Source organism: Manis pentadactyla, chromosome 10 (genome assembly GCF_030020395.1).
Source record: "Manis pentadactyla isolate mManPen7 chromosome 10, mManPen7.hap1, whole genome shotgun sequence".
In the NCBI taxonomy this organism is placed as follows: Eukaryota; Metazoa; Chordata; class Mammalia; order Pholidota; family Manidae; genus Manis; species Manis pentadactyla.
Genome location: NC_080028.1, coordinates 58,349,876 through 58,365,379, shown reverse-complemented (window position 1 = coordinate 58,365,379; position 15,504 = coordinate 58,349,876). Strand labels below are relative to the sequence as shown.

Sequence of the window (15,504 nt, the reverse complement as noted above, 5' to 3'; positions counted from 1 at the left end):
GATCAGTGGGAAAGAATAGAAAGCCCAGATATAAACCCATGCATATATGGTCAATTAATATATGATAAAGGAGCTATGAATATATAATGGGGAAAAGACAGCCTCTTCAACACTGATGTTGGGAAAACTGGACAGCTACATGCAAGAGAATAAAAATGGAATTCTGTCTTAACTTCATACACAAAAGGAAACTTGAAGTGAATCAAAGACCTGGATTTAAGAAATGAAACTATAAAACTTTTAGAAGAAAACATCGGCAAAAATATCTTGAACATAAGCATGAGCAATTTCTTCCTGGACACATCTCCTTGGGCAAGGGAAACAAAAAATGAAAAATCGGACTACATCAAACTAAAAAGCTCTGTACAGCAAAGGATACCATCAGCAGAACAAAAAAAGGCAACCTACAGTATGGGAGCATATATTGGTAAATGATTTATCCAATAAGGGGTTAACATCCAAAATACATAAAGAACTCCTATGCCTCAACACCAAAAAAAACAAATAACCTGATTAAAAAATGGGTGGAGGATGTAAACAGACATTTCTCCAAAGAAATACAGATGGCCAACAGGCAGATGAAAAGATGCTCCACATTGCTAATTATCAGGGAAATGCAAATCAAAAACACAATTAGATATCACCTCACACCAGTTAAAATGGCCATTATCCAAAGGACAAGAATAGTAAGTGTTGGTGAGAATGTGGAGAGATGGTAGCCCTCCTACACTGTTGGTGGGAATGTCAATTGGTGGAGTCACTACAGAAAACAGCATGGTGGTTCCTCAAAAAACTAAAAGTAGAAATACCATTGGACCCAGTAATTCCACTTTTAGGAATTTACCTGAAGAAAATAAAATCTTTGATTCAGAAGCATATATGCCCCCCTATGTTTGTTGCTACATATTTACAACAGCCAAGACATGGAAGCAACCTAAGCGTCCAGCAAGAGTTAAAGAAGTGGTACATATACACAATGGAATATTCTTTAGCCATAAAAAAGAAAGCCTGCAATTTGTGATAACTTGGATGGATCTAGAGGGTATTGTGTTCAGTGAAATAGTCCTGGTAGAGAAAGACAAATACCATATGATTTCACTTATTTGTGGAATATTAAAACAAAGCAAAATAGAATTTACAAAACAGCAATAGGCTCATAGACACTGAGTAGTAATTAGTGCTTACCATGGAGGAGGGGTTGGAGTGGGGGGGGCAAAGTGAGGTGGATAAAGGGGCACAAAAATTCTCAATCATAATATAAGATGGTCACAGGAATAGTAGTACAGCATGGAGCATATAGTCAATGGTTATGTAACATCTTTCTATGTTGACAGTAATTGCACTAGTCAGGGTGAGGATTTAATAATATGGGTAACTGTTGGTCCACTCTGTTGATATTTGAAACCAATATAAGATTGCATATCAATGATACTTCAATTAAAAATGTACACGTTTATTTTAAAAGAACAAATTAAAGCACCACTTTTGTTTTCTTAGTGCAGGAGCTGACCGTATACATTGTATAAACACATATAATTGACTATGTCTCTCTCTGTATCTACACATGTTAATAAGTTGTATATCACTGTGTTATTTGGAAGCTCTTCTCTTTTTGTTCCCAGTTTTTCCTTTTTGTTTATGTCATTTAAAGGACTTGATAGTTTTCGTTAATGAATATTCTATGGGCAAAATAAAAAAAATTATGGGTTCCTAGTTCAACTCCAATTTGTCTTAGATAATAAATTATACTATTATAACTTTATATTAATTTGAGTAATATGCTTATAAAATGACTCTACAATAATAAAAGGTAAGCTTATTTTGCTAATTTTTATGGGAGGTTAGTTCTTTTGACAAAATCTCTCAACATCAAAGTTACAGATGTAGTTTCAGAATAGAAAATCCCACAGCTATTCTGAGTTCCACCTACTAATTGTTTTGAGTGTTATAAAGTGGAGACTAGGCAAATGTGGGTAGATCAAAATAAACTCACCAAAAAAATTCCAAGGGACCCTGGGATATTACTCTGGGTTTATTTACACCTCACCTTTGCAGTGAAAAGGCAGCAATATCCTACTTGCTACCATCATTTCTTTTAGAGTAATACAATATTCCCTCTTCCCTGCCTTTGGTCATGACACTCGCCCATTTATTCTCCATTTGGGGGACAGTGATGTGGCCTTTGTTTATCTACCCAGCCTTGCTCTTTGCCATCCGAGCTTACCGCCCCACATCCCATCCCACATACGCTGGCCCCTTGAGGCCCTACTTAATGTCGCTGCACTGTTCTGTTGGCTCTTACTCATTTTGCAGGATTAAGCATTCTCTCATTCAGAAAACCTGGTTTATAGAAAGTGTTCAATAAATTGAGGGATTATCAATACTAGTATAATTAAAAGTGTCTCTCCTGTGTGATTATTGAAGGAGTATATGAATAAGATGTATATTAGCTGAATGGATGGATGAATGGGACTTCGCTTCTTTTTTAGGAACTCTCCATGTCTAAGGGCTTAAAAAGCTTGCTCAGGAAAATCTGAGGAAGGTTTCACTTCGAAGACGCCTAGAATGTAATTCATTTTCCCTTCCACGCCCAACCTGCAGTTCTCCTTTTTTCCAGCCCAGTCGGACTTCCGAGGCGGACTCATCGATGAGGTGGCCTCCGCTCGGCCGAGGCAGCTCGGCTAGTCGGGGCTGGACGGCTTTATCCCGGAAGTGGCGGGAGGCGTGCAGTCGGCGCGCGCCCCTAAGGCCGGGGGAGTTGGGGGTTCGGTTAGCGCCATGGCCGACTCTGACCCCCGCTACCCGCGCTCCTCCGTCGAGGACGACTTCAACTATGGCAGCTGCGTGGCCTCCGCCAGCTTGCACATCCGCATGGGTACGCGTCCCGGTCTCAGCCGCCGCCCCGGCCGCCCTCGCCTGCCCCCGGGGGGCGGACTTGGGCCTCAGGGAGAGCGCCCTCCGGGACAGGGCTCGGGGAAGAGCGCCGGTCCTCTGGGCTTCGAGGGAAGGCCCTTCCGGCCCCCGGGCCGGGGCTCGGAGCAGGGCGCCGCCGCCGGAGCGGGGAGGAAGGAGCTCCTTTCTGCAGGGCTGGGGTGCGAGCCCGCTCCGGGCGCTCGCGTGGGGGTCTGAACCGGAGCCGTGCTGCTGCGACCTTGTCTTCTTCGGTGTAGAAAGGGGCAGAGGAAAACGTCGGCAGCTTAAGTTGGCTTCTTTCTATGGAAAGAAAGGTTACTTTTTTCCAGTGAAAATAAGTTTATTGTGTGATCATTGTGACGTACACCGGAATGGAGTTACCAGCTTGGATGTTTCAGGTTTAGGGGGTGTGAATGCGTTTCTAGTTTCTCCCTGTGTTCTTTGCTGCATTTTAAGATTGGCGAGGGAAAGGGACCTTATCTATCTTGTTCACTATTTTCTCACTGCAGGACCTAGAACTCAAAATAGGTTTGAGTATTATTGAGGCAGCTGCTGGAAAAGGAAGCTTCGGAGGTCAATTAACATATTTTCCGAGCGCACGCATGTTGTAGCTTGTGTCAGAATGTCCCTTGTAAGGCTGAATAATATTCCATTGTATGTGTAAACCACATTTTGTTTATCTGTTGGTGGATTGCTTCCACTTAATCGTGAATAAGCTGCTATAAACATTGTTGTACAAATACTTCTATGGGGCCCTGCTCTGAAATTGCTGGATCCTGTGTATGTTAGTGCAGAATCTTAGTTTTCCCCCCCGAGTTGGGAAAAATCCAGTTTTTTTTTTGTTTCTCCTTTACCTCACACACAGGACATTTCAGACAGTTCTGGTCCTGTAAAGTGTGGTGGTTTCTCCCCCACATCAGACAGTTTTTCACACCATAGAGTGTCCTACAATTTAGCTCAATTCTCGTTTCATACATATGATGTACGAAAGCTCTCCCATTCTGTGGGTTGACTTTTCACTCTGTTGTGTCCTTTGTTGCACGGTTTTAAATTTTGATGTAGTACAATTTATTTTTACTTTTGTTGCCTGTCCTTTTAGTGTCATATTCAAGAAATCATTGTCAAGTCTGAAGCTCTTCCTGTTTTTTCTAAGTTATATGGTTTTAGGTCTTATGTTTGGGTCTTTGATTCATGTTGAGTTAATTTTTGTATATGATTCCCAGCACCATTTGTTGAAGAGACTGTCCTTTCTCCATGATGGTCTTGGTAACCCTCGTTGAAAATCATTTGACCGGATGTGTAAGGGTTTATTTCTGGGTCTCTTCAATTCCATTATTTCACATGTCTGTCTTTACATCAATACCACACTGTTTTGATTAGTCTAGCTTTTTTTTTTTTTTGGTATAATTAATCTACAGTTACATGAGGAACATTATGTTTACTAGACTCCCCCCATCACCAAGTCCCCCCCCAAGCCCCATTACACTGTCCATCAGCGTAGTAAGATGCTGTAGAATCACTACTTGTCTTCTCTGTGTTGCACAGCCCTCCCCCCACATTATACATGCTGTTCGTAATGCTCCCTTTGCCCCCCATCCCTCACTTCCCACCTATCCTCCCCAGTCCCTTTCCCTTTGGTAACTGTTAGTCCATTCTTGGGTTCTGTGTTTCTGCTGTTGTTTTGTTCCTTCAGTTTTTTCTTTGTTCTTATACTCCACATATGAGTGAAATCATTTGGTACTTGTCTTTCTCTGCCTGACTTATTTCATTGAGCATAATACCCTCTAGCTCCATCCATGTTGTTGCAAATGGTAGGATTTGTTTTCTTCTTATGGCTGAATAATACTCCATTGTGTATATGTACCACATCTTCTTTATCCATTCTCTTCTTTCTTTTTAATTTTTTAATTTTTAAAATTTTGTGATTAGTCTAGTTTTGTAATGAGCTTTGAAATCAGAAAGTGTGAGACCTTAGGCTTTGGTGTTCTTTTTCAACATTGTTTGGCTATTTGGGGTCCTTTGAGATTCCATGTTCCATTGCTATTTCTGCAAAAAATGCCATTAGGATTTTGATAGGGATTATATTGTATCTGTAGATAACTTTGTATAGTATAGACATCTTAACAATATTAAGTCCTTTAATTTCTGAGCACGAGATGTCATTTACTTGTGTCTTTCATTTCTTTGAGCAGTGTTCTGTAGCTTTCAGGGTACAGTTCTTTTGCTTTATTGGCTAGATTTATTCCTAAGTAGTTCATTCCTTTTGATGCTTTTGTACATTGATTTTTTTTTTCTTAATTTCCTTTTTGGCTTGGTCATTGTTAGTATATAAAAACACAACTGACTTTTGCATTTTTTAAAATTTTTTTATTTTGCAACTTTTTGAATTCACTTCTTAGTTTTAACAGTTTGTGGAACCTTTAGGGTGTTCTATTTATAAGATCATGTGTGTGTGCAGAAATAATTTACTTCTTTCTTTCCATTTTGGACTTAAAAATGTTTTCTTCTTGCCCAATTGCTCTGGCTAGGAATTCCAGTACTGTGTTGAAAAGCATGTAAAAGCAGGAATCTTTATCTTTTTCCTGATCTTGTAGGAAAAGCTCTAAGTTTTTCACTGTGGAGTATGATAGCTGTTGGCTTATCATATATGGCCCTTATTATATTGACATAGTTATCTCTTATTCCTAATTTATTGAGTGTTTTTATCATGAATAGTTGAATTTTGACAAATGCTTTTTCTGCATCAATTGAAATGATATGTGGGTTTTTTTTCCCTCCTCATTTTTCATATATGGTATATTATGTTGATTTTTTTGTGTTGAACTATCCTTGCATTATTGGAATAAATCCCACTTGATCATGGTATATAATCCTTTCAATCTGCTGTTGAATTCTGCTTCCTAGTATTTTGTTGAGGATTTTTGCATCAATATCCACCAAGGATATTGGTCTGTAGTTTTATTTTCTTGTAGTGTCTTTAGGTTTGGTACTGGGGTAGTATTGGGTCACAGGATGAGTTTGAAAGTATTTCCTCTTCAGTTTTTGGGAAAATTTTGAGGAGGATTGGTTTTAAAACTCAGCTTTATAATAGGTACTCTCAAATTCCATCCATCTGTAAAGTGGACGGTGACAATGTAAAGCATTAGGGCAATTAAAAACTGGTTCTGTAAGTCCTGGGAGTGGATTAGAACTCCTGGCTATGTCCTGGATACCAGAGGGAGAATGAGGGCCTCTCTTGATCCCAAAAGTGATAAAGAGAATGAGTCCCTCAGAGAAGGACAGTGGTAGAAAATGGTAGCTATTGCAGGAAATTAAATTTCTGTTGAGGTGGTATTGGGTATGTGAATAGAAGACATTCATTAGAGAAATCTTGTTGAGTCAAGGTACTGCCACTAAAAAAACATTTGAGTCATTAATATTTGATAAGTAAACAACATCATTTCTTAAAAGCAATCCCTTTTTATTACATGTAAAGTAAGGGAGGAAAAAAAGTTTTTGGAAGTCACAGTTGCTGTCCTTAAAGCATTAATTAGGTTGGTTAGTAGCCAAATTAATCCCTGACAGCAACTCAGTGAAATTCTAAAGTGTCAAGTCTAGAGGGAGTTTAGGGAAGGAAGTGAGTGTGTGGAAGAAATAATCTAGGAAAGCTTCAAAGAGGAAGTGGAATCCCAATGGATTTGAATGGTTGGGTTTGAATATACGAATGCTAAAAATGTATTGTTATTGTCCTGAGAATTACAATCCCTATTACAAACATATATATTCTATAGAAAACTAAGTTTCAAAACCCTTGTCTAAAATAACCTAGTTCTTAAAATAGCAGTAGACTCATAGACCAGTCACTGAGAACTGACTGGTGGTTACCATGGAGGAAGGGTTGGGGTGGGTGGGTAGAGAGGTTGAGGGGGATAAAGTGGCATAAAAACTCTCAGTTATAAGTTGGTCATGGGATAGTAGTGCAGCATGCAGGATATAGACTGTGATACTGTAATATCTTTCTATGTTGACAAATAGTAACAGCACTAATCGGGCTGAGGATTTAATAATACAGTTAACTGTTGAACCACTGTGTTGTACACATGAAACCAATGTAAGATTGTATATCAGTGATACTTCAATTAAAGAAAAAACCTAGTTATTTTTAATGGGTTGGGGGTGGGGGAAGGGAACTAGAAACCAGGTTTCATAATCCCTAAGAAAGACAGCTCTTTCCACATGTCAGCTTATCTAGAGTGTTTTTAAGGAAAGAATTAGTCTTAGACTTGATTTACTTCTTGATTTATTTGTATGTGTTACAGTAGACCACCAGTCACTTCTTGATTTACTTGTATGTGTTACATCCCTATAACAATGTTGATTGAAATACCAGAAACTCAATTGATATTTGTTCATTTGTGAATACTTAAATTATGCAGGAGCATTTTACTTAGGAGCCTTGGTAATATGAGCTGGTAACTAAGCTGACTACATCTGTATTAAAAAAAAAAGTGGTTCTCATTGTTTCTGTTCCTTTACTAATTAAAAGACAAAACTAAAATGCCCCAAACTTTTTAAAGCAAATTAAGCTTGTTTTTTTTTTTTCTTAAAGCAAATTAAGCTGGCCAACCTAATCCCTTACATTTCTGACTTCCAAACCTTTTATTTTCTCAGTACCTTTTTTTTTAAAATTTTATTTTGGTATCATTAATCTACAATTACATGAAGGACATTATGTTTACTAGGCTTCCCCCTTCTCTCAGTACCTTTTTATGCAATAAAAAGCGGTTGCTTTAAAGATGTAATGTGTGTATTTTTGGGAAACTACTTGGAATATTATGCATCTAAAATGTCAAGGCTCATTGGCAAAAAACAATCATGAAGCTACAAAAAAATTATGTGAGAATGAATTTCTGAGTACTGTCTCTATCTTGAGCACTTTAGTGCCAATTAAGCTAGTTTATGTAACTAGCTGTAACATATATATATATGCAAGATGCCTATTAAACTAGTCGTAATATGCTATATTTTTGAAAAACTAAAACGTACTATTTTGTAGACTTAGAAGCACATTATAGATGATATATATTGTTTTCTGCAACTGCATTTTCACTTAATGTAGTTTATATTTTAAAAATAGTTATACATATAACTTTATCATATTCTTTTTAACTACAGTTGTCTTCCATGGGATGTATGCACCATAATTTATTTAACCATGTCCTCTTGATGGATAGTGAGGTTGTGACTTTTCTTTCATTTTATTCCTACAAATAGTGCCTTCAGGAACATCCTTCATATCTTTGTGAATTTGTCCAGGTATTGCTCTAGGATAAGTTTTTAGAAGTGAAATTATAGGGTTAAAGAGTATGTGCATTTTAACTTTATTGATGTCATCAACTAACTGCCAGAGAATCTGTACCTGTTGACTTTCCAGCAAACAATATATGAGGGTGCCATTTTGCATGCTCACCAACACTAACATCAAACTTTTTAGTATTTGGCAATGTGGTAGATCATGGATTGGCAAAGAGTTTCAACAGAAAGCCGAATAGTTATTTTCAGCTTTGTGGAGCTATAATGTCTCTATTCCAACTAAACTCTGCTGTTGTAGTGCAAAAGCCGCTGTAGAGGATACATAAATGTGAGAGTGTAGCTGTGCCCAGTAAGACTTTCCTTACAATATCAGGTGATGGGCTGGATTTGGACCATGGCCCATAGTTTACTAACTCTTGTGATGGGTTAAAAATGTCATCTTGTTTTAATTTGCATTTCTTTAGCTATGTGAGTGAAGGTAAGCATTTTTCTACATTTACAAAACTTTAATGGGCCCTGTTATGATATTAGGGATATAGCAGTGACCAGACAATATTGCAGTACTCAAGAGTTGTTAATTGAGCCATAGCAGTGAGACAACACAAAGAGTTAAAAGGCATCCTAATGGTAAGGAAGAAGTTAAACTGTCACTATTTACAGATGACATGATATTATACATAGAAAACCTTAAAGAATCCACCAAAAAACTGTTAGAAATAATAACTGAACTCAGCAAAGTTGCAGTATACGAAATTAATACACAGTAATCTGTTGCATTCCTATATACTAAAAATGAGCCAGCAGAAAAAGAAATCAGAAACCAGAAATACAACTGCATCAAAATGAATAAAATACCTAGGAATAAACCTAACCCAGGAGGGGAAAGACCTGTACTCTGAAAACAACAAGATGCTCATGAGAGATATTAAAAAAGATGCCAATAAATGGAAATCTATCCTGTGCTCACGGATAGGAAGAATTAATATTGTTAAAATAGCCATCCTGCCCAAAGCAATCTACAGATTCAATATAATCCATATCAAAATTCCAACAACAGTCTTCAATGAAGTAGAACAAATAGTTCTAAAAATCATATGGAACCACAAAAGACCCTAAATAGCCAAAGCAATCTTGAGAAGGAAGAATAAAGCTGGGGGGATTACACTCCCTGACTTCAAACTCTAAAGCTACTGTAATCAAAATAATTTGGTACCAGCACAAGGACAGACCCACAGATCAATGGAACAGAATAGACAGCCTAGATATAAACCCTTGCATATGTGGCCAATTAATATATGATAAAGAAGCGATGAATATACAGTGGGGAAAAGAAAACCTCTTCAAAACTGGTATTGGGAAAACTGGACAATTACATGTAAGAGAATGAAACTGGATTATTGTCTTAACTCCATACACAAAGGAAACTTGAAATGGATCAAAGATCTGAATGTAAGGCATGAAACCATAAACCTCTTGGGAAAAAACAGGCAAAATCTCTTGAATATAAGCATGAGAAATTTTTTCCTGGACACATCTTGGGCAAGGGAAACAAAATAAAAAATGAAAACTGGGACTACATCAATAACTAAAAAGCTTCTGTACAGCAAGGACACCATTGGCAGAACAAAAAGGCATCCTATAGTATGGGAGAATATATTCATAAATGACTCATCTGATAAGGGGTTAACATCCAAAATATATAAAGAACTCATGACTCAACATCAAAAAAAAAAAACCTGCTTAAAAAATGGGTAGAGGACCTGAATAGACATTTCTCCAAAAAAAAATACAAATGGCCAACAGGTACATGAAAAGCAGCTCCATATCACTATTCATCATAGAAGTGCAGATCAAAACCACAATGAGGTATCCTCACACCAGTTAGGGTGGCCAATATCCAACAGACAAGAAAGAACAAATGCTGGTGAGGATGCAGAGAAATAGGAACCCTCTACACTGTTGGTGGGAATGTAAGTTGGTACAACTGCTGTGGAAAGCAGTATGGAGGTTCCTCAGAAAACTAAATATAGAAATATCATTTGACCCAGTAATTCTACTCCTAGTAATTTACCTGAAGAAAACAAAATCCCTGATTCAAAAAGATACATGTGCCCCTGTTTATTGCTGCACTATTTGCAATAGTCAAGATAGGGAAGCAGCGTAAGTGTCCATCAGTAGGTGAATGGATAAAGAAGATGTGGTACATATACACAATGGAATATTATTCAGCCATAAAAAGAAAAGAAATCCTGCTATTTGCAACAACATGGATGGATCTAGAGGGTAAAATGCTCAGTGAAATAAGCCAGGTGGAGAATGACAAATACCATATTATTTCACTTATTTGTGGAATATAAAAACATAGCAAAGAGAAGTGACTAGTGGTCACCAAGGGGGAGGGGTTGGGGCAGGTACGGTGGGGAGGAGGAGGGGGATAAAAGGGCACAATAATTCGTAATCATAATATAAGTTGTATATTAATGATACTTTAATTAAAAAAAAAAAACCCCAATCCCTCTGTTGTAATATGGAACCTCAAAATTGGTTTGTACTTCTATGGCAGATGGGTAGTCATCCATGGCTTCATAAAAATCAACCCTGAAGTACTTGATTTGCTCCCAGTTGTTAAATTCAGTAGCCAAATCCTCAGGGCTGCATTTGCTTTCAACAGGAAGTTCATATTAAAAACCCTGTGTTACCAAAAAAGAAATATTGCTTTATTAAAAAAATCACCCCCAAATGCAGTACTTTAAAATAAAAAAGTTATTTTCTTACAGTTTCTAGAGTCAGGAACCTGGGAGAGGCTTAGCTAGATGGTTCTGGCTGAGGGTGTCCTATCAGATTCCTCTCAAGATGTGGGCTGGGGCTGCAATCAGCTGAAGGCTTGACTGGGCTGGACTTCCAGGAAATCTCACTCATGTGTATGTTGACACAAGGCTTCTTTGCCACATGACCCTCTCCATGGGCTGCTGGACTGTCCTTATGGCCTGGTGACTGGCTTTCCTCTGAGCAAGCAATCCATGAGAGAGGACAAAGAAGCCACAGTGTCTTTTATGACCTAGTCATGGTAACTATACACACCATCACATCTCCTTTATTCTATTCATTAGAAGCAAGTCATTAAGTCCAGTCCACAGTCAAGAGGCAGTGGTTTAGGATCCTACTTTTGAAGGTGTCACATAATTTAGAGGCATATTTTAAACCACCACACTTCTCTCTGGTCACAATTTTTTCTGTTTCCCACATGTAACTTCTAAAAGTCTATCCCATTATAGCATCAGCTCAAAATTCAGAATCTTGTCATGTAATTCAAATCCTTGTGTAGCTGAAGCTTGTTGGATATAAGTTTCTTAAGTAGAGCTCCTCTGAGTACATTTCCTCTCGAAGACTTTGGAGCTAAAGAACAAATTATCTGTAACCATGCATCCAACATCTGTCAGTCGGAAAGGCAGAGTTTGGTGGTATTTTGCCAACAGAATTCTTCAAAACGCTCTGTGGGTCTCCTGTGATTCTTATTGAGGTTCAGTGCATTAGATAAAAGCTACACCCAAAAATATCTTAAGAGTGTGAGATGTAGTTGAGACTGCTGAGTTGACTATTTCCTAAAGCTTCTCAGAAACCTTATTAGGTTTTTCTGAGGTACAGTGTTGGATATTTGTGAAGTTTTAAAAAAGGAGTTTACAATCACATCCTTTTTCTCTTGTATTTTAGTAAAAGCAGCAGGAAGCCAGCAAGTACCATCAGTGCTTTATCTGGAAATCTTAGTTTGACCACCTACCTCATTTGGCACATTTTTTACTCTCCATTTCCCATAGGTGACAGTGTTGCTAATTTTCTTGCCAGTACATAATGATTTTCTTTCCTCCAGTTTCTTTGATATTTTTCTTACTTTCCTTTAAGCCCTTACCCACAGCCTCCTGAAAGGCATTATCCTCTTATAGTTTCTTTAAGGCCTTTCACCTCAAAGAACTACCAGGTTCCACCCCTACCTGATTCTAAAGCCTCTCCCATATTTTAGGTTTTTGGTATGGCAGCACTGTACTTCCAGGTACCAAAACATATTAGTTCTCTATTGCTATGTAACAAACTAACCCTAAACTTAGTGGCTTGAGTAAATTTGTATTATCAGTTTTTAAGGACCAGGTGGCTGGCCAATTCTAGCTCAGGGTTTGTCATAGGTTGTAATGAAAATGTTGTTTGGGGCTATGGTCATCTGAAGGCCTGGCTGGTGCTGAAGGATATGCTACACATCACTGTTAGCAGAAGGCCTGTGTTTCTCACTGGCTGTTGGTGGGTGACCTCACTTTATCACCACAAGGATCTCTCCGCAAGACTTCTTGAGCTTCCCCATAACACTGGCAGCTTGCTTTTCCTAGAGCACTCATTTTTAGTGAGGGAAGTATTGCCTCCCAGGTAAAAACTGGTTCTTGAGGTAGAAGGCAAAAGAATCGCAGCTGTTAAAATGGTTTATAGTCTTCCAAAGAGCTGTGGTGCATAAACAGATGTACAGTATCTGTGGTGTTAAAATATGCTGGAGGTGCTATTAGGAAAAAAATCCCCAGAAGGTCCCTAGGTGGGCAATAATGAAAAAACGTTGGAAAACACCACCCTAAAGTGAGTGATGTAAGAAAAATTGCCCTGTATTGCCATTAAAAAAATTGATATATAATTGACAGGTATTGCCTTTTATGATTTAGTCTTAGAAATAACACATCCTATCTCTTCTGCCTTACTTGTTAGAAGTGAGTCATTTGAAGGGAATGTCAGAAAATTGTGGACATCTTTTAAACTACCATTCCATGTAAAGAAGGATAAGGGCATCCCGGGCAGAGGAAACATCAAGGGCTGCCCAGAAGCAGGAAGGACTTGGTACGTTGGGGTAACAGCTAGTTGTAGGTAAAGCATAGTGAAGAAAAGGCAGAGCAGTGCGAGAAGAGATTGGGAAGGTCCTATATCATGTAGGGCCTTGAAGGCCCCATAAAAGCTTTTACATTTTATTATAAGACTAAATGAAACCATTAAAAATATTTAAGCTGGGAGTCACATTGATAGGGTTTACTTTACAAAAAAGATCACTGACAACTGTGTGGGAGGGGACTGGGACAATAGGTGGGACAAGAGTGAAAGCATGGAGACCAGTTAGAAGCCACACATTAGTCCAGGTGACAGAGGTAGCAGAGGAGGCAAGATGGACGTGGCATACTTGCAAGTGGAAGCCACAGTGGTAGGTGATGGATTGTGGAAAGGGAGGGGATCTGAGATGCCTCCTGACATGGATGTTGGTGCTGGATACTGATAGGTGGATTTGGGTAGAAATGAAGAGTTCCTGTTTTTTCCATGGTAAGTTTGAGTAGAAAGGGGAGAGACAGAAATAGAAAGGGAGAAATTAGGATTTAAAAAATGAAGATGTATTGCTGTTTGGCCTGTATTCTTTTCACATTGGATCTTTTATTTTTCCCTGTAAGCCATGATGTGTACCTTTAGTCACTCTTTATATTAGTCATTCAAAAGGTCCCATTTTTAGAGAGTGTAGAAAAGTTGTAATCTAGAATACTTGCATAAAGAGTATTTTTATAATAAATTTATTGGCTTAGCATAGGTTTCTCTAAAATGTTTTTCTATTACAAAAGTAATAAATATTTGTTGGTGATACATAGAAAACAGATTAGCAAAGAATTGAACATGAAAGTCATTCTTAGTCATACTGCCCAGAGAAAACCATTACTAACATCTTTGTGTATATTCTGCCAGTCGTACTACATTTGCACTTGTGCATACACACACACACACACACACACACACACACACACAGTTTTGAACTGCAGAACAGTTCCATAAAATGGTAAAGGTCAACTAACTTTCACCGTTTAATTGAGAACACATATTATATGGAGGGGGTTGGGTTAAATGGGGTATATAATAGGATATCAAAAGTAAAGAATATGGTTTTCAGAAAATCCCTTTGGGGAGTACTGGTTTAGCAATTAAATTTGCAGAAAGGTAGCCCAAATAACATTAACCATGCAGTAATGTATTCTTTTCTCTGCTTCTGTGAAAAAGGTAGAAGTGACCTCCCAAAGCATACAGACATCAGTGCCTTTTTAAGAAATTATGTTGTAGATCAGTTGTGGAGATGAGCAATATTTGTTTCCTTTTTTGTGCAAGATACCTACTTAGGCCTAGGCCAAAATACAACTGATATTCACTGTTACTATGAGTCATTGGTTAAATTACATACTCAGTAAAACCTGTTTAGGACACAAAGAAAAACTCACTGTATATCTTGGAAAGAATACCAGAAGGAAACACTGATTAAGACTTAATTTGGGGGCATTTTAAGGATTAAATTTTTAGTATTTATGAAAATTCTCTTTTTATTTTTTCAATTTTTAATTTATTTTTTAAATTTTTATTAAGGTATCATTGATAGACACTCTTAATGAAGGTTTCACATGAAAAACAATGTGGTTACTACATTCACCCATATTATCAAGTACCCCCCCTACCCCATTGAAGTCACATTCCCTTATTCTTATAGTTATTTTATTACTTGATATTTTGCTGACATGCCATCAGAGCACTTCATTCTTCCTTGGGAAGTCAGGTCTTTAGTAGGAATTCTTTCCAGAGGGAACATAAGCATTGTCATGAGAGTCAAAGACAATACCTTTTGTTGACTAAAAGTCATTCAAAAATGTTTCTATTACTTGCCTAAGCAGAGTATTCTGCAGAAGTTATGTGGCTCCATTATTGTTTCAGAATAATACCTTTTCTCTTCCTTGACTGGCAAGATTCACCTTTCATTAATTCAATATAAATTTGTTTAAAACAAGTAAAATTTAATGACTATTTCGTCCCATTCACTTAGTTGGGTGTTAGGAGTGTGTAAATAATTAAGGTATGCTCCCTATTATTGGGGAGCTTTTTAGTCTTTATAGCTAATGGGAGTGAAGGACAATAGACTTATCAATTATAAAATAAAGTGATTAGAAGTATATTTACAGTCCCTTGGGAATATGAGAGCATTTAATTCAGACTGGGGAACTGAGAAAGGCTGAGTCTTGTAAGATGATTAGCAGTTAGTCAAGGGTCAGTGAAGACAGAAGGATGTTACTGTCAATATGTATACATAGAGGAGGTGGCAACTGTTTGCTAATGTTTTGTTTCTGAAGCTGGTGGTGAGTTGGGTGTTAACTATTATCATTTTGTTTGTTTTAGTTACAGATTACATTATTTGGATTAAGATTTAAGAGAATACATGTGAAAATTTAATGTTTCTAAAAAGAAATTTCATCTTGC

At 37.7% G+C, this 15,504-nt stretch overlaps 1 protein-coding gene and 1 long non-coding RNA gene across 2 annotated transcripts in view; one reads left to right on the top strand and one right to left on the bottom strand.

Annotated features, from left to right (window-relative positions):
• The first annotated feature begins 2,638 nt into the window (after nucleotides 1–2,638).
• TMBIM4 (transmembrane BAX inhibitor motif containing 4) overlaps nucleotides 2,639–15,504 on the top strand; it is a 29,798-nt gene continuing 16,932 nt past the window's right edge. Inside the window, exon 1 of the mRNA XM_036894997.2 lies at nucleotides 2,639–2,875. Within this exon, the coding sequence (XP_036750892.1) occupies nucleotides 2,779–2,875 (97 nt within the window). The 5' untranslated portion in view covers nucleotides 2,639–2,778. The remainder of the gene's footprint in view (nucleotides 2,876–15,504) is intronic.
• On the bottom strand, nucleotides 10,706–15,382 carry LOC130679098 (uncharacterized). The gene is made up of 3 exons (XR_008992072.1): nucleotides 14,226–15,382; nucleotides 10,981–14,024; nucleotides 10,706–10,895 (listed from the first exon to the last, which is right to left on the bottom strand). It is a non-coding gene; the product is annotated as an uncharacterized LOC130679098 (long non-coding RNA).